The 21627-nt window shown below is 51.7% G+C and overlaps 1 protein-coding gene across 2 annotated transcripts in view; it reads right to left on the minus strand.

The window, feature by feature from the left end:
- Positions 1–1077: 1077 nt before the first annotated feature.
- man1a2 (mannosidase, alpha, class 1A, member 2) overlaps positions 1078–21627 on the minus strand; it is a 30618-nt gene continuing 10068 nt past the window's right edge. Inside the window, exons 4-14 of one of the 2 annotated variants that reach the window (XM_057047968.1) lie at positions 20880–20976; positions 16766–17004; positions 13789–13869; positions 10554–10648; positions 9782–9905; positions 9587–9680; positions 6738–6853; positions 6203–6422; positions 5687–5859; positions 3573–3688; positions 1078–2982 (exon numbers count right to left, since the gene is read on the minus strand). In XM_057047968.1, the coding sequence (XP_056903948.1) occupies positions 2847–2982; positions 3573–3688; positions 5687–5859; positions 6203–6422; positions 6738–6853; positions 9587–9680; positions 9782–9905; positions 10554–10648; positions 13789–13869; positions 16766–17004; positions 20880–20976 (1491 nt within the window). In that variant the 3' untranslated portion in view covers positions 1078–2846. The remainder of the gene's footprint in view (positions 2983–3572; positions 3689–5686; positions 5860–6202; positions 6423–6737; positions 6854–9586; positions 9681–9781; positions 9906–10553; positions 10649–13788; positions 13870–16765; positions 17005–20879; positions 20977–21627) is intronic. The other variant, XM_057047977.1, reaches the window with a different exon arrangement.

Here is a 21627-nt window from a genome sequence, read left to right on the forward strand (position 1 = left end):
TTGACAGGAAAACACCTACAGAGATTACAGTGTGGACAGGACGGCTGCGAGGAAAATGGGCGCCTCTCGAGTTATTATGGACTGTATGGAGGTGATGCTTCCTCTACCAAAGGTCCTGTGGCTCTTTAGCCCAAACAATGTGCAACTTTGAGCATAATTCTACAGCCAGGCAAGTTTAACGGATAACCAGACGTGTGAGCTCAAGTCCCCTGAGCTAACTATGCTAATCGTTAGCTTCCAAAACTAAGACTGTCAGTCAGCAGCACACAGCTGGTTGGTGGTCTGTCCTAGTTCTTATCTCGCCACCGACGTCTCTCCGTCTCCAAATAGCCACATTGTCCTCCACACCCTGGGGGGTGGGGCTGTCCCCGTGACAGGGTAAGTTTTGGGGCAACATTTGCACACTAATAAGTGAAACTGTGATGTAAGAAGAGAGGCCAATGCACAGATAACAGCTGAGGAAAAACCACTCCTGAAACTGAGACTCGGCCTTGTAGTTGCCTTTGAGGCCTCGGAGAGCCACTGTGGCGGCGCCGTTCAAAGGCAACGGCGCCAGCGCCGCCTTCCGCTGTGAAAAATGTCTGATGGAAATCAAACCGATCGGGGAGATTAACATTTAAGTGACGCCAGGGGGGAAATCAAAGACGGGGACCGAGGGTGTTCTTATTTCTGCGTGTACGACAACAGATTAATGTGGTTCAGGACATTGCTCAACCGTGTGTGTGTGTGTGTGTGTGTGTGTGTGTGTGTGTGTGTGCCACCTGCTTCTCTTAGTGCCATCTGAGGAGTGAGTCAGTGTGTCCAGGACATGGATGGGTAAACAGCCATGCCATTAACACATTAAACACACACACACACACACACACACACACACACACAGAGGAGGACATCATTAAAAGGTTCCACTACGTTTGCTGATGAAAATGCATAAATCGTTTCAGAATGACTGGGTGGAACAGGAAGGGGGCGGGGCTAACTCTGGAGGTCACCACAATAGATGTGCGAGCAGATAAATGTGTTTAATGACAAACATCCTCGACCTCGCGTCCGTCATCTTTAAGGAAACTCGTCCAGTGGTCTCTTTCAGTAACATCTTTATTGAATTTGTGTCCATTTTAAACATATTTACATATAATTTGTCTCTTTTTTTTTTTGTTAAGTTCAGAAAAAATACAAATACAGAACACTCCATTTGCAAAGTGAACGTCGCCCCCAGCGACTGGATGGTCGCCATTGGTTTCCAATCAGAAACAGGCAGCGATGATGTCGGCTTCATATCGGAGACGGGGAACAGAAACTCAGAACCGGGTCGGATGATTAAAGAGAGGAGGAGGAGGAGGCATTTGGATGGAGGGAGGAAATAAATATGTTGATGGGAGGTGGAGAAAACAAATATTCAAACGTTGGTGACACGGCTGAGTCATGTGACTAAACATCAATTGAGGTTAAATAAACTTGAGCGGAACCATTAACTAAAGCAATCGTCCCTCGGTGTTTGTTTAGTCAAAACCTGGGTGGCACCGATGAATAAAAACTTCGGCCTCGAAAAGGCGACGAGAGAATTTCCCGGCAGAGCCTCGAAACGCGCCGAGCTCAACCTTTAACAAAGAGCTCTGGGAGGTCAAAGGTCGCTTGGGGCGAGGGGCACAGCATGTGAGATGTGGCGACACCTAGTGGAGAGAGCTCAACCTCCTCTAAGTGCTGCTGATTCTACGGTTCCCCTCTGAGCTCCTTTGATCTGTTCATACCGGATGTCCTCAGACATCAAAGCCGGGGCGTCACGGTGAGAAACGAGAGGACGCCGGTGTCCATGGCGAGCGTGGGGAGACGTGGACGCGCCTCCACGTCCACACAAGTGGCGGAGTGGGATTAGAAATGGACAGATTGCAAACGTCATAGAAAACAGCCACAAACTCTTCATATATCAATTTAATTTCTGATCAGGTTCTTTACAGATATTTTATGATTCCAAAGGAACTTAAATATTTCATCAACTCAGAAAAACAAACCAAAAACCTTCTGACCAAAATTACATCTCTGAGGCAACAAAAACCTGTTTTCAGACTTTATACAGTGGACATGAGACGTGAAAGAAGGGGGAACACACGTGCGTGCGTGCGTGTGCACGTACACACACACACACAGAGAGTTTCAGTTCAGGCCAGAAACGTTTGATTCGTGAACAAAAAAGAAAGTGGAGACGTGAAAAGAGGTGAATATAAAAGTAGCAGGATGGTTAAAAAACCGCTCGTTGAGACGGAGACGTCGGGTCGCCGCCCTCACGATGAAAAAGGCGGAGTCGAGGGGACCCCCGGCGCCCCCGGCAACCATCCCGCCGCCCGCCGCCAAGTTCAACTGATGAAGACTGAAGTGGGTGAGGATGAGGAGGGCTGATTCAACCATGTCTCTGTTTAGAAAATAACCCCCCCCCCCCCCCCCCCCAAAAAAAAAGAAAAGCCCGTCTGACTTCCTACGGAGTCGACGCGACGGATCCTTCACAAATCGGCGCCAACGCTCCGAGCGCTCCGCGCGAGTCTGTCCGGGAGCAAAGTTTGGTCACATATCAAAGAAACACAGGAAGGTATCAACAAAAATCACCCCCGCGACGTTCGGAGCTCGGCCCGTCGGGGAAAAAGCGTCAGTCTGAGCCGCTCGTGAGGGCGAGCGGGGGGAGCTCGCCGCCACCGACGCAAGCAGAGGTGTTCAGTCAAGTGTCTCGCCCCCCCCCCTCTGTCTTATCTGGTTTGGCATCCGCAGTCCTGAAGCCGTCCAACCCGTGAAGCTTAATCCACATTTGTCCGGTGTGGGCGGGCAGGTGGCGCCCCCTGGTGGCCCCGCCCCCCCGTCTACCGCCGCGCCGGCTCGCTGCCGGGGAGGGTGATGTTGCCCAGGTGGAGGACGGGAAGCGGGTGAGCTTCCGTGTTGAAGACCCAGCTCTCAAATGGCATCAGGTCGTCGCTGGAGAACAGCAGGTAGAGATACCTGTGGTGGGGGAGGGGCGGCGGCGGCGGGGTGGGGGTGGGGGTGGGGGGGTAAAGAAGCAGGTTTGAGTAGATGTGATAAGGAACGCGCCGCTCAGAGGTGCACAGACAACGGCTCAGTTACGACCCCGAACGTGCAGGTTTGAGACCACATTCCGGATCCACGGTGCAGAACATCAGGACCCGGAACGCTGCAGGTCCGACACGGAGCCACATGTGGGTAATAAAGCTTTGTGGCCCGGAGACGCTCAAATGTCAGAGTCTCAGGAAGTTAGAGGCGCGGGGTGGCGAGTGACCTTTAACGGGGGCTCTCGGCCGGGCTCAGACATTAAGGATTCAAGCTTGGGATGAATATAGATGAAGGGAGGCGGCTGGATGCTAACAAAGCAGCTAAAACCCTCTTTTACCTGTTCTGTTTACAATAAATGAATCAGAGTGCGGAGACACGGGCCACCGGCAGGGGGAGCCAGAGAGCCGCATGCGCCTCAGTCATCAGCGCCGATGAACCGATGTTCCTGACATTAATCTGGGGCTTTTCCATCATCCATCTGCATCTAAACCGACACCTACAGCAGCAAACGGTGGACTTACTTAAGCGTCTCGGCCAGGAAGAAGCTCTGCTGCACGTCGTCGTAGGTGGGGTTGGAGGAGTAGACGTCCTTCACCCCCGAGAAGCCTCCACTCACCCGGCAGTACTTGTCAATGGCCTGGAGGGGGCGGAAGAGAGGGGGGAGGAGAGGAAGGGGGCGGATTAAGACCAAAAATAAGAGGAATAACAGGAGAAAGGGTGATGAATGGGAAGGACAAAGAGTGGGAGACATTTTAATAGGCTTTTAACAGCGTGGTGTAATTAATTTCTTCGCCTGTGACAGATTAGACCTTAAGAGTCCTGCAGAGACACAAACAGCAAAGAGCAGCTGTGGAGAATCGGAGGAAAAGACGATTAGCACAAACACGTCGCCCCGCTCCCCCCACATTTACATCGGAGGCTCCGACGCTCTCGTCAGGCAGCAACGGCTCCCTAACGAGGGAGGAAAGCGCCGCTTTGTTTTGTTGCTCCTGGGGGGGGTAAACATGTTTATCCTGCTGCATTCAGGTGCCGCCTGCTTCTCCAAATTCGCTCCCAAACAGAAGGAACCCCGACACGTGAAGTTACGGGCGGCTTCATCCGGTGTCAGGCTACGCTGTCACCTCTGTTGCTATGACGACAGACACTGCAGTACAGAGACGCAACGGGGCGACGAAGCCCATCCGACGGCTCCGTTGGCAGAGCGGTTTAGCACAGCTGGCTGCAGGTTCGACCCCCCGGACTCCCAGTGACGACCCACGGTCCCGTTCAAGCCGCCGCCAGAATTCCGGCCGCGTTCCGGCTTTATGCTCGGAACCTTGTCGATGTTGGGAGTTGATGCGTGGAATTGAGAGCATGATCTCCGTCCTCGTGTCCCCGTCCATCCTGTCCCGCAGTGACCAATTATCTGCCCTCGGCAGTTTGGGCCACAACTCCTCTGTGTTTTACAACACACCGATACCTCCGGTTCACCTGTGATGCCCCCCCCCCCCCCCCAATGGGTTCAAATAGGTTAAAGTCCCCCCCCAGGAGGCCCGTTATCGTTAATCAAAGACGGGCGCGATTTAACTCACAGTAGAGATCAGGTGCACGTTAATAATACAGAGGCGCAACACTCAGACGAGGCCGCTGGTGCCGCTCTGCAGCTCAGGAGCCAAAAGGTGACAGAAAGGGAGGCACGAAAAGAGAGGGGGGGAGGGAGAGAGGGGGGGAGGGAGGGAGAGAGGGAGAGAGAGAGAGGGAGGGATGGAGAGAGAGAGAGGGGGGGGGGGGAGAGAGAGGGAGGGAGAGAGGGGGGAGAGGGGGGGGGGCTGAGGTGTAACAGAGGAGCATCTTAATCCTCCATCAGAGGAGCAGCAGAATAAAACAGGACAGAGGCTTTTCTCTTTAACTCCCGGATTGTTTCTTTGTCATTTCAAAACACAGAAGGAATAAATAGATAACAACATCTGAAAGGCTTGTTTTTGTGCACACACACACGCACACGCACACACGCACACACACACACACAGAATCACCATTTCCAACACCCAGGAGGCCACAGAAACATGACATCATGCAAAAATCTCCATTTCCTGTTCATCGTGCGGTCGAGACGCGGGGAAACGCTGGCGGCGCTCTGAGTCACAGACACAATAACGTGAAGGAGGCGTCAGAGGGCGACGAACGGAGACGATGGCTCAATCGTTCTGCTCATCAATGGGATGTTCTCATTTCTGTAAGTGCGGCCGAGCTCAGAGCCAAAGACTGTGGGAGCGTCCAAGAGTTCATCTATTTACCAAACATCTGCTGCGCCCTGAACATCAGGCAACACACACACACACACACGCACACACACAAACACGCACACACACACACACACACACACACACGATGTGTGGCTCCAGTTTAAAACATAAATCATTCAACTACGTCATGGAAAGGCGTAAATTGGAACGCTCAGAGGAGCAGGAACCCTTTCCATCAGGCTTCCTCCTGCTGTCACGTCGTGTCTATAAAAATACCGGCAGATCTGAGAGCGTTTGCTCCCGTTAATGAGGAGAAATGTGCTTGTTTGGCGCTGCGGCGCACCTCCAGATCACACCGCGGCGTTCACAACCACCTCCAGTCACACCTGCCCCGCCCACAGAGCGTTTACCTGCGCCGCCTCCCAGCCCCACCGACGGTACTTGGGGTCGTGCGTGAACCTCCACATGTACCAGTAGGTCTCGATGACCTCGGGCCGCAGGATGTAGTACTTCTCGTTCTGCCGCACGGCCACGGCCTCCAGGCCGCTGTCGAACTTGAAGGCCTCGGGGCCGAGCTTCAGCACTGGAGGGGGGGGGGGGAGAAGCCATTTTTAGAGGAAAACAAGCAATGAAACAAACAAACAAACATCAACAGTGGAACAACTGTCTGAAGGGAGTCACACACACACACACACACACACACACACACACACACACACACATACACGCTCAGCAAGCTAACGTCAGACAGCTCAATGGTTGCCAACACCAAAGCTACGACCAGCTAACCCTTCCCTTCTGCCCATGGCCATACGTTGCCAAGGCAACCACTCTTTGCCAGCATCATCCTGCTGCCTGCAAACACGCACAGTCGCTCATGTTTGGACGCAACACCGGGGTTTTATGCCCCGCCCCCGGGTCCTCACCTGTCCTGTCGTAGGACTCGTGGCAGGTGTGAGCGATCTCGGCCCCCAGCTGGAGGTAGTGTCCGGCCTTGTCGTCGGGGGAACCGTCGGCGCCCAGGGCGAACATGCCGCCGGCGAAACACGCTAGGTGGCCCATCTTCCTCTCCAGGTGCCCGTTCTTCCACTCGCCGATGAACGTTAGACCGCCGTTGGATTTGCGGATCAGGTGGCGCTCGATAGCCTGGGGAAGAGGGGGGAGGGCACAGCGACTTAGCTGTCGTGTTCGCTGGGTTTGAGACGCAGCAGTTGCTGGGTCACATCTGTTCACTGACAAGAACAGATCGTCAGCAGCTGCTTCCTGCTCCAGCCCCACTCCCAGAGAGACTCCATCCACCCAGCCCCCGTTTTTATCGTCGCCCTTAAATCATTTAACATAAAAGCAGCAACAACCTCCGGGTCTGAAAGGTGGCGCTACCACACGTGCGTGGGCTTTATCAGAGGCCTGTTCAGCTGCTGCCTGACGCCATGCGCGGCGAGGCTGATCGAGGGGCCGTACCTCGATGGCGTCGTCGTACGTCTTGCGCGCCTCTGCGTCCGTCTTGTCTGACATGAGCCACGCCTTCAGCAGGTACTCGTAGAAGCTGTCCCCGAGTCCTCCGACCGAGGTGTGATCTGCAGAGACGGGAGGACAAGAGGTGGTGAGACGGACGGGCGACCTCCGCGGGTGGCGGCACCAGAGGTCCTGAGTGGGCGGGTCATTGTCCCCCAGCAACCGCGGCGGCGTGCTCTTCCCTCTCGGTCCCCCGTCTGTTTACTAGACGTGTCCCCAGTCGGGGATGTTTGCACAGCTTTCATGGCTGTGCTAATCTGCAGGCCACCGCAGAGAGGATGGGGGGGGGGGCAGATCCTCTCTGAGAGGAACTTTCCAGCCAACTGATCCGGAGTCCACTGATGCTTTCAGGGACCATCAAATATTATTGGGTATTTACGTTGGAGATGTTGGAGGAAAGTTTTTTCCTTAACGGCCTCGTTAGGGAACTTGGGTGAGAATCAAGCGTGAAAGGTCAGAGTGGCCCGAGATGAAGATGGTCCTCATCATCATCGGGACTCTTTTTACGGCTTTATTCCCTTTGTGAAGAGAAAACTCAGCCTTCCCAGCTCTGACTACAGTTCTACACATAAACACGATACGGCACTCTCAGCAGGTCGCGTCCCACCCTTCATTCTCTGAACCTTTTTCCCTATTTTCCCTCTCTGGCTGATCCATTTCCTTCCTGTCAATCAGGAGCAGCATCCAGGAGACGCGCTGAGGCAGGACATGGGTCGCTCTTACGTGCAGAACCCCCCCTGCATGATAAGGAGCAGACGAGTGCGCTCACACTGCAGTGTTCTTCCTGCCAGGGACTAAAACAGAGATCTGACATGATCGCTTCCTCGCTCGCTACATTATGCTGTGTTTATGTAGCGCAGCGTTCACCCCGCCTGACAATAAATCGTTATTTACAAGTCGAGCGGGGCGGCGCACGCGTCAGCTCAGCATCCATTTCCCTCTATGATCAACAGCCGATTCAAATTCGCCGGAGCACAGAGAAGATCTTAAACCATCTGGACGAGGGAAGAGCAGGAAAAGCAAACACACACAGAGAAGATCCGCTAAGCTCAAAAGCCCGAGCCGTCACGGAACCAGTGCCTGCAAGTTTGGGCTTTTTAAGTGTGTGTGTGTGTGTGTGTGTGTGTGTGTTAATAAGGCTGTCAGTCACAGCAGGGTCTCATTAAGAGCGAGGGTGGTGCAGCCTCACCCCTCATCACTGTGGCCTAACACTGTCTGCACACCTACACCGGGAACATCAGGAAACATCTGCACAGCCTCCTGCCACAACACAAACACCCCCAGCGTCACGCGCCGTTGCCCCCTCCAGTGGTGGGGGATCATTATTGGGGGTGAAACGTCTCCAACGCGTGGTGAGAGATCCATATTTTAGATTAATTAGACAGCTTAAGAGGACAACACATGTTCATTGGTGGCTGCTGACCTGGACATGACATGGACCTGGACATGACATGGACCTGGACATGACATGGACCTGGACATGACATGGACCTGGACATGACATGGACCTGGACATGTCATGGACCTGGACATGACATGGACCTGGACATGACATGGACCTGGACATGACATGGACCTGGACATGACATGGACCTGGACATGTCAGCTGTGAGTCTGGCCGGGGGCCCCCGCGCTCGTGCACACGTACCAGCGCACGTCAATCTAACGGGAGGCAGTCGAGTCCAGGGAGCGTCTCAGTGGTCCTGCAATCAATCTGAATTGATGCTACCTGTTCATCTTTGACTCCACGGCAGTGCATCCATCACACGCTGACACCCCCCCCACATATGCAAAACAGGCTATTGTCATAACCTGAGAAGCCTCCACAAAACTGTGCTGGACGAGGGGGGAGGTCTCTGCCCACGCCACACCACCCAGTAAAAGCAGCAATAAAGCCTGGAAACAGACAGGAAGGAGTTGGGCTTCCAACACACATTGGGGGGGGTGATGTCCCCCCCTCCTCATAGTTCTGCCTCGAGATTCGACAGCTTCTATATATGCAGCTTATTCCTGACTTATCTGGCAGCTGACACATAAAAACAACACTTTCTCAAGAGATTCCCTCTCTTCATTTCCTTTTTTGGTTGCAATAACAACAAAAAAAAGTTAGCCTAGCGCGTACGCGAGCGCGGGATTTATTTTAGCACCTGCAATATTCCAAAATCCTACTGGGAAGCTGCCGCGGCTCCTCCATAAACCCGTCATGCAGCATTTTAATTTCTCCTCTGCAGTCACGTGACCGCCTGCTGAAGTGATGAAGAAAATCCGGATGTTTTGTCCCTCCTATATTTTCTAAACCCGGACAGACGGGAGACGTGAGGGTAATTAACATTCCTCAAACAATCCCTCTGTAAACAGGTTTCCAGAGCAAACACAGCATTTGTGTGTGTTTGCTCAGCTTGGCCTCATTCAGAGGTGGATTTATTTTAGGAATAAACCACTAAAATTCTCCTTCCGCCCGTTTCCGATGTCATCCCGGCAGCTTTTAACGATATATTTGTTGAGACTGAACCAAGGAGAAACGATGTTCCCGAGCCGGAAGTGTGTGTGACTTCACATCCAGCTGCAGTGAGGGAGCTGTTAATTTCCCCGGGCACACACTCAAACACTAATCAATGTCCCGGGAATACGGCGTTCCCCGACTTCCGTCTTCCTCCTCTCGCTTCAATTTGTACTCATTAGAGATGATCCATTCTCCTTCACTTAGCTCGGATTGCTTCTGTTTCTCCTTTTCACACCTCTGGTACAAACATCTCCTCAAGCCCACTGGAGGGTTCTGACAAGGAAGTACTTACGCTGGCCCCAGCGGCCCGTGCGCGGGTTCAGGTAGTTCGGGTACAGCCCGTTGGGTCTGTCCATCTTAGCTAGCAGCTTCCGGATGTGCATCACCTGCGATTATCAGGAGACACGGAAAAGGGGTTTGCTATTCCCAACAGGCTGCATAACCAGACACCAATGACTCGCTAGCTGTTAGCTGTTAGCATATCTACCTTCTGGTAGTAAGCAGGGTTTCCAGTCAGGTAGGTCAGGTGAACAAACTCCATGTGCAGAGTCCCGAACTCAGCCAGGATGCTGCTTCCAGCCGAGGCCCAACCCCAGTTACGACCGACACCACTGGAGGGGGAGGGGGGGGGGGGTGAGGGGATGGAGACACAGAAGAAGAAGAGAGGTGAGGTGTCAAAACAAAACTGGAGAAAAAGGTGATTTTAAACCAACATCAGACTGCTGCCTGTGGTGTGTTTTTGTGTTTCTGACCCCGTACAAGGCTTCAGTGACCCCCCCCCAACTAGAAGCCGGTGGGCGTGAATGACATTTCCGTTTAACACGCAGGTGCCCTTTACACAGAATTTACCTGATGACATTTGCACGCCATCGCCAGGTCTCACCTTGGGATGACGAAACGTTTGAAACGACGTTGAGGGCAACGCAAAGTGGCTGGATTCCGTTACCGTGGGGACCGTGAAAGTCATGCACAGAACCCCGTGTGGGAGGACTGTGCGTGTGTGGGAGATCCAGGGTTACATCAGATCACCGCAGCTTCGAGAACAACAAAAGACGCAGCTGAAATTTGACATTTCGCTGCATCAAAAGCCCAAACTGGGCGAGTTGGAGGGGTCCTAGTTAACGCGGCGGATGTCTCTGTTGCACGTGCACGCTGAATGCGAACGCCAGACTCAGAGAGATCCAGTAGCAGTGACCGATCTGAAGGTCTCGCTTTAATTCCCTCCCGGATTAAACCAGATTAAAGGCGGCTTCCCTGACCTCTTCAGGTTGACGATGGCCCAGGGGATCCCTGTGGGGGTGTTGAAGGCGGGGAGCAGCTTCTCAGCCAGCTGGACGGCCTTCATCTTGAATACCTGGAGGAAGAAGAGGAGCAAATCAGATTCTACTTTTATGCCATCTTTAAATAATCTGGAAACCAACGATTCCCCGATCAGGCCTAATCTCTGAATGTTTGAGGGGCCGGGAGCGCCGCCGCTGAGGCCGTTCGTCAGTGCTGCGTCTGTAAAAGGCTCCAATCTCACCGTGAAGTGATTCAGAGGAGGTCGAAGGTCGGAGCGAGCAGAGAACCTGATGCTTATCCTGCCTAAAATCCAGCCAGGCCCAAACGAGCGTGTGTTTGGGAGATTACACAGGTTCTCCCTCCCTGTCTGGCAGATTAAAAAAGGCTTTGTTTTTAATCTCAAGGTGCCAACCTGAGCGATAAAAGCAGGTTATTGTGCGGCTGAACTGTCAGAGCGCAGCCTGAAGGATGGAAATGTGAAGGGAGCGGAGCTCCTGGGGGAGAGAACAGCCGGAAATCAGCAGAGCAACAAAGTTAAAGAGGCTGAAAGTGCTGCAGACAAGCGTGATTAGCATCAGCGCCAGCAGAAAGGCTCGATTCTTTACCTTTGAGCTTTTCCTCCGCTCTGAAATACGACTTATTAAAAAAAGAACACGTTGAATCGCGCGTTCGTGCTGATCGGGATCGCACGGAAAAATCTTGATCCGAACTGAAAGGAGGCAAACAGTTGGCGCCGTTTCATCAGGAAGCGCCGTTCACCAACAGGAAGCTGCGCGTCACCGGGCGGCAGGAGCGGCTCCGCCGAGACGACGCCGGAATCCAAAGCAGATGCTGATTCATGACAGAAGCTGGCAGAGCTCCTGTCACGGACCGGAGCCATAAAAATCCTGCCGTCTCTGGCAGGTGGAGGGAGGACGAGGTGGCGCCGGGGTTGGTGGACAGATAGGGAGGAAGAGCCGCGGCTGAGGGTCATTTAAGGAGGCGGAGCTGGACTCCTCGGTACGGACCGCGCTATGACATCATCCTGGGCAGCAGTAGCGGGTGAACCTGGCCAATGTGCACTGGTCTCTAAATAAGCGGTTAACGGGTCACGTGCACTAAAGGCCGGGGGTGTTGCCGGGTCTGAACCGTGTTAAAGAGAGTGGCGTTGCTCCGTCACAGGTTCTAGAGGAGACGGGCGGAGCTGTGATCCACAAACCCACAGATCGGCCACAGATTGTGTTATTACACGTGGGGATTTGTGACGTGTGACAGACTCAAGCCGCTAAATTCACCCAACACTAGAAAAGGGAGGATTTAACTCCACTCTGAGAGGCGTCGGCAACGGAAAACGCTCAATGCCGCCTTCCTCCGAGGAAATAGAGCATAAAGTATCGTTAGGCGTCCTCGGGAAATTTCCCTCTGCTAAATGAACAATTTCTTACAAAATACTCTAAAATAAACACTATTAAATAAAGCAAGACTAATCTTAAGTGCTCATTACTCAGTAAACTCAGCATTTTACACTATAATGGAAAATATTGTGAATGTGAGATTCTGCCCCCCCCCCCACACACACACACACACACACTGTTGACATGTAATGGAGGCTGCTAAAGGGATTAAGGAGCAGACTGTGAAATGTGCTGAATGAGTCTGCTCGGTAAGAATGGCCCTGAAGGCGAGGAGAGAAACGGGATTAAGTCACCCGTAATGTGTTCCCGTTACTGGGTGTCGTTTCTGTGCTTCCACGCGCCACAAAGGCGAGCTGCCACAGCGAGAGTCATCAAATTAGCATTACGTCTGCTGCATGCGTTGTGCTCTGAAAGGAGCCCGCCGCCGTGCGCGTCTGGCTGCTACGGGCCCACCTGATGGGCCCTCAATGCTACATTCAGCATTAATCTTCACCACTATCGTTGCTTATTTGTTATAATTATCCCCCGGACGACAGATGAAAATAGAACAGCTGCCTGAAAGCCTTATAAAAATGTGGAACACGCACAAAAAGGAGAGGAGAACATCTGCACTGGTTCTCAGTCCTGTTGGCACGGCAGCAGCTCGTTACCGGGCGCATCTTCAGGAGGAGGCAACAGGAAGATAAATGACCTGCTGATCTCTTACTGGCAACGGCGTCGGCGTGAGCTGGTGGCCCCGCTCAGTTCAGCCAGAAAACCGTCTCTGAGCCATCGATTCATCTTTTCGTGTTCTCCAGGCGTCCTGACACGAGATGCTCAGGCAGCAGAGCCCACAAACAGAACCAGGGGATAACGGAACCAGAGCCGACGCTACAGGCGATCGGGTTACGCCAGGCGGAGAGAGGCGACCAGAAGAGGGAAGAGCAGAGCGACAGGGAAACGCAGCTGAAGGAGGAGGGAAAACTAACGCTCAGGCAACACGATCCATCACTGCTGGACTATCTAAAGGCTCCTGGTCCTCTTGAAAACGGATCAGAAACATCCCATGCGACGCCAAAGCGCCGTTTCTGCCGTCATTCTCAGCAGCTGCCACAATCGTCCTCAGGATAAAATCACAGAGCTGCTAATAAGCAGTGAAAGCATGACCCATCACCTCCAGATCAGCCCAGCTCCTGTCATTATATTCACACCATTACAGCCAGGCTCCCCGGGGGAGGGGACCAGTAGCAACCATTTAGGCAGGCAAATGAGGGGTCGTGCCTTGCTCAAGGGCACGTCCAACAAGAGTGAGGAATGAGTCCGATTTGCTCTTCTCCCCCTCGGCCATTCATCACGCTCGCTCTCCACTCCTATCTCTTCATCTGTGACCATCACCTTCACACGCTGTCCTCCCCCGTCACAGGTACCCTCCCCCCGTCAACCCATCCACATCACCCCCCCCCCCAGCTAGATCTACCAACAGATCTACCCGACTCCTGCTTCTCTAGGATAATCCACAGTTTGCTGCAGAAGGACATCAAATATTAAACGTCTTTATTCTCCAGCTCTACAGTAACAGCCGAGCGAACGTGGCGCTGCGATGCGTTCGCTCCCGGTGGGAAAAACCGCTCGGCTCGGAATGAAGACCAGAGTCAAACAGAACGGACAGAGAAAAAGTGTAAAGGCCAAGCAAAGGCGTATTACCGGACTCTCTAAAAGACAACAACCAAAACCTGCCTCCTGGTGTGAAGCCAGAAGAACAGATAAACATGGATGAGGAGCCTTCTTTCCGTTCAGCGCTCCCTTTTCCCACGTGCGACTGCCATTCCGGAGCACTTACTTCCTGTCCGGAGAGGTAGTAGGCGGCCAGCAGTCCTCCGATAAAACGGATGTTGACCTCGAACACGGACACCTCAGCGTTCTGGAGAAAACAGACAAAAGCAGCATTATTTATGTTTGTCAAGGACACCCGGGCTCTCTTCTTCATCATCATTCTTCATCAATATCCAGCAGATGAGAACAGGAAGAGCGACGTCGGAATAAGACAAAGTAGAAATGAGGTTCTGTGACAAGACGCTGATCAGATCTATTGAGGCTAAAATGAAACAAACGATGCGACGTTTATGTAAAATATGTGCTGGGACCATAAACAAGCTGGCAGGTGTGTTCAAAAAAAATACCCCAACTGGTCATGATTTATTCATGGAGCAGTGGCTTTACCCCTCCACACACACCTGCAACACACAACGCGACCCTGCTCGGGAGTTGTTCATGAAGGGAATTAACCACTGCGTGGCAACGCTGGCAGGACGCCGTCAGAGTTTTAGAAAACTCCTCCCTCTCCCCCTCCAGCTGCTGCAGCAGCACAACACCGAGCGAGTGTCTCTGAGAAGTGAGAAGAGCAGGAGTTTCTCATCGGATCTTCAGATCTCCGGTCACCACTCAGGGTCGGGGGCCCCCACAGCAGCGGTTCTGTGGCTCCCACACACCCAGTCAGGTCTCTTCACCTCTTCCTGTGTGCATCACACTCCTCTCTGCACCATTCAGCCTCTGCCACTGGCTCCTGCACTAATAAATGATTAAATAGCTGCCAAGTCGGTGGGGGGGGGGGGGTGAGCGGCAGTGAGTCACCGCTGGAGGAGCCCCGCGCTCACCCCCCCGATGATGGATGTGCCAGCCCGAGGCGGCGGGAGCCAACGCTTTAATGGACTTAGTTAAACGACGCGCCGATGTCTCCGATTAATTGAAACTCTGATCAGAGGTATTGATGGAAAAGTGGAATGTTAATGGCTAATACTGTTAATGCCGGGCTGGATTTAATCATTAATGACAGTCAAATATTTCACTCTACCTGACAGCCACTATTGTAAAGCTGCAAAGGCCCGTTCAGGCCCGCGTTAGGCCCCCGTTAGATGGTTCCACACTTTGGTGTTTGGATAAGGAAGTGTGGCCTTTCAGCGTGATGATTAATGTGCTGCCTTGACCAGCAGAGACAGTTCTCCTTGACCTCCGCTCACTCCACTGTTTTCAGAAACTCCATTAAGTTGCTTTACAGCACAGGCGAAGCTCCTCTGCACCCCCAACTTTCTCTCCCTCCTTGTCTGATTTGAGGGACCGGCTCTTTCCATCCTGCTGTCCAGCACGTTCCCGTCATTTGTTCCTCGCCCAGCTGTGACTCGACGATGCAGGAACATTCACACTAATTAAGGGAACGACTCCAGAGCTCACGGAGAGGGTGAAAGATGTGCACATTAGGTGGAGTCGGTACTGCGAGGTGGAAAATACTGGACGGAAGCGTGAAACTGGGCTCTTTGCAACACTCTCCCCCCCACCATCTTAAAGGACCGAGGATTTAGCCGTGTCTGCAAAGGCCAAAGCTGAAACTCGGACTCTCCCGGGACCGTTGGGGAACTCTGCAGCAGCCGGCAGCTATTTCCTCTCATTTGCCTAATGCATGCAGGTGTGAGAGCAGCAAGCAGGTTGTTCAGGAAAACACGGCCGACAGCGTCTCACCGCTGGGGCCCCGAGCTCCAGGCTTCTTCCCTTATCGTCATCCAGCTTTTGGGGTATTTTTACACCAGTAAATGCTGCAAATCCATATTCTGGATATCACTGCGATTACAAAAAAAAACATCTCCTTTGACGAGGCTTTATCTTTAATTTACTTTTCTTTTAATACTACACTCAGCTGTCGTTCATCGGACCGATTCCAAAGAAACACGAGTCCAGCCCCTATAATTAAACCCAGGTGGATATTTTTAAAGTTTCGACGCCCGTATCCAGATATATGAAAGATATGCTGGTAGAAAAACAGCATCGCGGGTCAACCATCAGCACAACTCTTCAGGTGCAAGTCTAATTTTATCCTGAAGAGGATGCGTAGATGCAGTAGGAAACACGGCATACGTATAATAACGTTCCATACGTTTGTTTTCCTCTTCTGGTTCTCCATCCTTCATTAAACCAAGCCCCCCTCCTGTTCTCCACCATTCCCGCCTTTATAACCCCTCCGATGTTTGGCCAGTGATTCAGAGGTTAATTAGCCCTCCGAGTGTCAGACTGTTAAGGTTCCCTCTGACCTCCTGCTAGTTGCCCTCTGATTGTCTCAGTGTGTGGGGACTAACAAGCTCGCGTCGGGCATTTCAACACGCGGAAAAGTGAGGGAAAAAGGTGCAGCCGGAATAATGATTCAGAGGGAGAAGAGCAGAAGGGTCGACGGATCTGAGGAGAGAAAAGGTGGTGACAGCTGAGACGTTATGGAAAAAGGGAGATAAGAGAGATCAAAAGATAGAGGTATGCAAGTATCCTTTAGCAGGTGAGATGTGGGGGTGGATTGATGAAAGAAAAGGTATAAATAAAGGACAAACCATTGAGAGAGACAGAAGAAAAGATAATTAAAGAGCAGCGAGAGGGCAGGGAACAGAATGGAAAATGATTCAGGCTTAAATGAGGGGAAAAAGACTGAAGGCAAGACTGTGATGTGAAAGGAGAGGCCTGCCACTTCTGAGTTATATCAAACAAAAACTGATGTGGACGGAGTCATAGGGAAAATGGAAATAAAAACTACACTACAGGCAACTGTCAAATGCAGTAATGAAGGGTACGAGAGCCCGATTCCAGAGAATAAGAGACAATAGAACACAGAAAACATCGTATCAGCTGAAAAAGAGGTGGCTAACAGGGAAACTGGAGGAGAGGAGGCCGTTAATGGCAACGATAAATGAAAAGCTGCACTTCTGATGGAAAATGGAGGAAGTGAGCGCGCAGGTGATAGTGGCTAAAGAACGGTTTTGTATTCTGAGATGATCAAATCATGCTTGAGCTGAAAGCAGGCGGTGGAGGATGATACCGAGCCTGGAGACAGCGGCTCCGCCACTTAGATTAAACAATGAATTCTCTGGGTTGGGTTTTTCTGAGCACAGAAGGTTAGAACGCACCACACCAAAGTCCAGGTTCTGTTCAATCCACTCCTGGCCGTCCCTGAACTCCTCGTGCAGACCCATGATGTAGAGGGTGTCCAGTGCATCCACGATGGTGGCCCCTAGTTGGGAATTACCTGCAAAACAAAGACCAAGGATTCTGAATGAACAAGTGATAATGGACCACCTGTGAGCTACACGCGAGGACGCAAAAGCTCTTCTTCTTCTGTGGTTTTTGCTCTCCTTCTGTCCACGCTGGTGCGTTCACATGCATCGGTAATTCACAGAAGCCGACTTCTCTGTGTTCTGCTCACGGCTGCCGCTGCTGTCTGAGCCCCGACAGAACCCTGATGTCCTTCCGAGTCACTCACCCAGGCTGCACGTGCACGGATCGCTGCGACCTGCTGCACATTTATGGGGTCCGGCTTGATGTGCAGCCTGTTGTGACGCTGTTGTCAGACTGTCCTCCCCCTTTGAGGGGGGGGTTACCACGACATTCACGCCCCACGGCTGCTGATGAACTGCAGGTGCTCAACACGCAGCCACAACCTCGTCAGAGCTCCTCATTACGCAACCTTCCCCACAACTCTTGAGTTTGCTCCACCTTTATTGGGGTACAAATGTGGAACATGTTTGCCTTGCTCTCCCCCTCTCTTAAAGAATGAGCTGTTCATCTCGTAACGTAGCTCAGCAGTGAGGAGGAACGAAGAGGTAAAACTGATCCTAATGACCCCGATTAGTGACACAGGTGACGTTCTGCACCAGCGCCTCTGCAGGATGTCCCGACAGCGAGAGCAGCCTCATTTAAACGACTGGTTCATGCATCGGCCACGGCGGCGGACGCGGCCCTTTAAATCCTCTCATCTCGTATCGACTACGCTGCACGCCCCTGGAATTCTTGAGCCTCCTCCTTATCTCCGAGTCCGTTCAAAAAGAAGAGGGCATCTGGCATCACGCAGGAGCTGCAGCGTTATTATCACTCTAAACAGGAAGTGCTAAATCACTCGAAAAATACACTCCAGTCAGGCAGGCACGGCTGATAGCGAGGCGCTCCGGCTGCGTGCCGGATCTTGACAGATTGGCCCCTATTGTTGGTAGAGCAGAGCCCCTCTGCTGCGCTACGCCCTCCCTGACCCCCTCCCTTCACCTACAGGTATGCCAGTCATGGCAATGCCACACCGGGGAGGCCAAGATGAAGGCTGCTAAAGTTCTCCTTCGGTGCCGTTATGGCTAACAGAGCAGGAGGCAGCCTCCCTGCATAATCACAATACTCAACATTTAAGCCCCTTATACATGTGTCGTTGGAGACAGGCCAGTTAGTTGGGAGGTGTAAACACGGATTTAAGTTGTTCCAGCACAATCAGGGTGGCAACATCCTTAAATCAATAGCCTCTCCGTCAGGATAATCCAGCATTAGCAACACGCTGAGAAATCTGCCCCTGCTGATAATCTGCCCACCTTTGATTGTTTTACTGCCATTATTATGGCCACAACAATACTCCACCTTCCTCCATTCATCCAAAAGCTTCTCTTTCAGTGCCAACTTCATCCTCCGAGGCCACCGAAAGGCGGATGCTGCCAGGCGGCGCTTATCTGAGACAACCTGGTTCAACCTGTTCTGGTTCCTCACCACCACCTCAGTCAGATTAAAGATGCGTGTCCAACTTTATGTTCTGAGTTCACCGACAACACGCTCCCCTCAGTCACTGGCACAGATTCACAGGGACAGAAACGCATCGTCGTCTTTCATTTTCCATCCCATTCGCCCTCTTGGCTTCTTCCGAGTGGCCTCTCCACCACAAATAAATTCGAATGGCTTTAAATTTGCTGTTGTCTTATTCACATTTTCAACAAATATCTTTTTAGTGTTCCACCGTTCGAATGAAAACAGGCGACGTGTGATGTTCTGGGATTTATTTTTTTGTGAATCTTCCCCCGAAAGAATCCTCGTTTCTGCACATTTCTGAGAAATCTTTCCTATTCGTGCAGACAAATTTAGCACCGGCAGCTGTACTAAAAGTTTAATCTGAAAGAGGGGAGCAAGGGAGGATGGAGACAAGTTCTGAAGGAACTCTGACATCTTGTTGGGAGAATTCAATTCTCCCCTCGATTGTACTTCGAGCTGCGAATGTGCCCGGCGAACGGCTTGGCCGGGGAGCTGGAAACAGCGCATAGCTGGAGATATTACCACTAAAGGGGCACAATAACCTGGTGGAGGCAAATACAGGCATCAGAACTGGATTTTCAGAAAGAGAAACCATCATTAGCGGAGCAAATGGAAGCTTTTAGCTAAACACACATCCTGAGGTCCATATTAATCAGCTCCCCAGCTACCTGAGCCTTGCTAAATGTTGCCTGGGGATTCAGTCAGGTAAATATTACGCTGGTTGCTGCCTGATGATTTATCCAGTTATCTCTGTATCCGCAGTGTTGCAAAAAAAAAGAGCGAGTGGCTGATATCTAAGTCCATATTTAGCATCGCCTCCAAATTTGATAAACACGATTATGAACCGCGCCGTCTGCAGCAACAACAAGGCAGCAGCAGTCGCACGGTTGAGCGAACCAAGCAGACCTCGCACATCCCAGGCGAGATTAAATCCACACCGTGTCTTCAATAAGGTCACACAGCCACCAACACGACCCAATCAGGGGAAACAGCCAGCGACCCGACAACAAAACAGCCTGGAAACACCTCACAGGGCTGAAATCATCACACCGCTGACGCCCAAGATGTTAAACGCCGTTAAAACAGAAGCAAAATGAACCTTTGTGTCCAAGGCTGGAAGATTTGGCTCCAGCTGTCCACGAAGCTCAGCCTCATCTGCTGACAGCGTAAATAACAACAGCATGAACAACCTGTTTTCCTCCGACCTTGAACCTCTCATTTCAAGTTAGAGTTTTCTGATTTTAATGACTTGTTTGGTTACAGAAGACGGTGTCAAAAGGTTTAAAGCTTTTCTAGTAATTAAAAGAACTTTATTGTGCTTTAAAAGTTCTGCACAGGAAGCCTGTGTAAAGAGATAGAAAATTATTGAACTGTAGGTATTTACTAGTTTGCTTTGCAGTCTAATATAATTACATTTCACAGTTATTTAAATTAACACATGACTGAAGTGTTTGCAGTGCTGATAAAAGCATGTTTGTACAAGCAAACATGAAGAATGGAGCGATGCCTGAAGGGAGGATTGTGGCATTGTGTTGATTCTGGGGAACAAAGCTCTAATTTACTCCATTTTTTGTGCTGCCGTTACAGCAAACGCAGCATAAATGCTGATGATGTGGAGCGAGCGTTCACCTCTCCAGCCTTCTGAGATGACACCCTGCCAAATTCTGTTGAAATGACGGAATAAAAACGGAATCGTCTGGATGAAAAACACTCCCAGCGCGATTAGATGAAGCACTTGAGTTTGTTGTTCGGGATAAAAATTCTCCCACAACAACATTTGCATTTCAAGCCGTGGCGGCATTATCATACACGGCAGCCGTGCACGGGAAAACGGGCAAAACGCAAATCACACATGAGAGGTTGGATTGAAATGACCTCTTTGCGGGGGAAAGAAAATAATCACTGCCAAGGACACGGCTGGTTAAAGCGGGAATTATGCACGGAGGCTGGGAAATATCCCGAGTACAGCTGTCAAACACGCCGCCCAGCCTTCACGTTCAGAGTGACGAGCCCGAGCGCTGCGGCGCGCACGTGACCGGCGTCGCAAACACGAGGAATCGGTGTGTGTTTGCTGCGACGATTTAATTAAGAGCACCTCACAGCGCCTGCAAAAAAAAAAAAAAGGGTCGACTCGGCTGCGCAGCGCCGAGAAATTCACAGCGTTTGAGCTTGGATCTCATTTCATCTTCCATTTCAGGGCCGCCGTTGTCAGTAACATAATGCCACTGTTTGAAAACACTCAGAATCAGATAACCTCGCCCTCCACGCAGGAATCTGAGTGTGTGTGTGTGTGTGTGTGTGTGTGATTAGCTGTGCCAGTGGCGGTGAGCGACTTGTTTGGCCTACCGAAGATATTTGTGGAATGTCCTTTCTTGGCGAGGGGCTTCAGCTCGTTGTGACCCCAGCCGTACTGTCTGTAGCTGTCCCAGGCGTGCTTCATCATCTGAAAGAGAAGATGGCAACATGGCGCGTCAGCGTGCGCGCGCGTGCGTGTGAACTCTCGCTACCAAAGATGAAAGCACAGGTGTGGAATACGAATGCACACATGCAACAAAATGGAGACACGGCAAAACCGGCCGCTCATTTCCACCAAGCTGGAATCAATATCTGCAGACACAGAACAATTAGGCAATCAATTAATCACTCAACCTTCTGCCTCACATTTCACACGCGTTATTATATAGGACGAAACATCGATTAACCTCCGAATTGAAACCGCTAAACACAGACTGGCGGGATTTCAGCGCCGTCGCCGCCGTTTTTCCTCTCTGAAAAACAGCGTTTTCACGCGTGACCTTCGGAGTGAGGCTGAAAGGGAACAAAGCAGATGAAGACAAAGATCAGGAGGTGGCGAGATGGGTCCAGACATGGAGTCTGAGGCTGAGCAGAGCTGCAGCCGTGCGCAGACTGATGACACAGCTGAAAGGGAGAAAAATGCCAACTCTCCCTTTCGGCGTGGAACCGGTGTCATCCTGCACGGCTGGTTCTCGAGAGGCATCATCCACTTCAGAAGAAGACATGTCCTGACTGTGTGGCTGCCGTCACTGACACCGTCTGACACCCTGTGATCGCTGAATAGTCCCGCTACGCCTGG

Source organism: Takifugu flavidus, chromosome 1, assembly GCF_003711565.1.
Source record: "Takifugu flavidus isolate HTHZ2018 chromosome 1, ASM371156v2, whole genome shotgun sequence".
Classification (NCBI taxonomy): domain Eukaryota; kingdom Metazoa; phylum Chordata; class Actinopteri; order Tetraodontiformes; family Tetraodontidae; genus Takifugu; species Takifugu flavidus.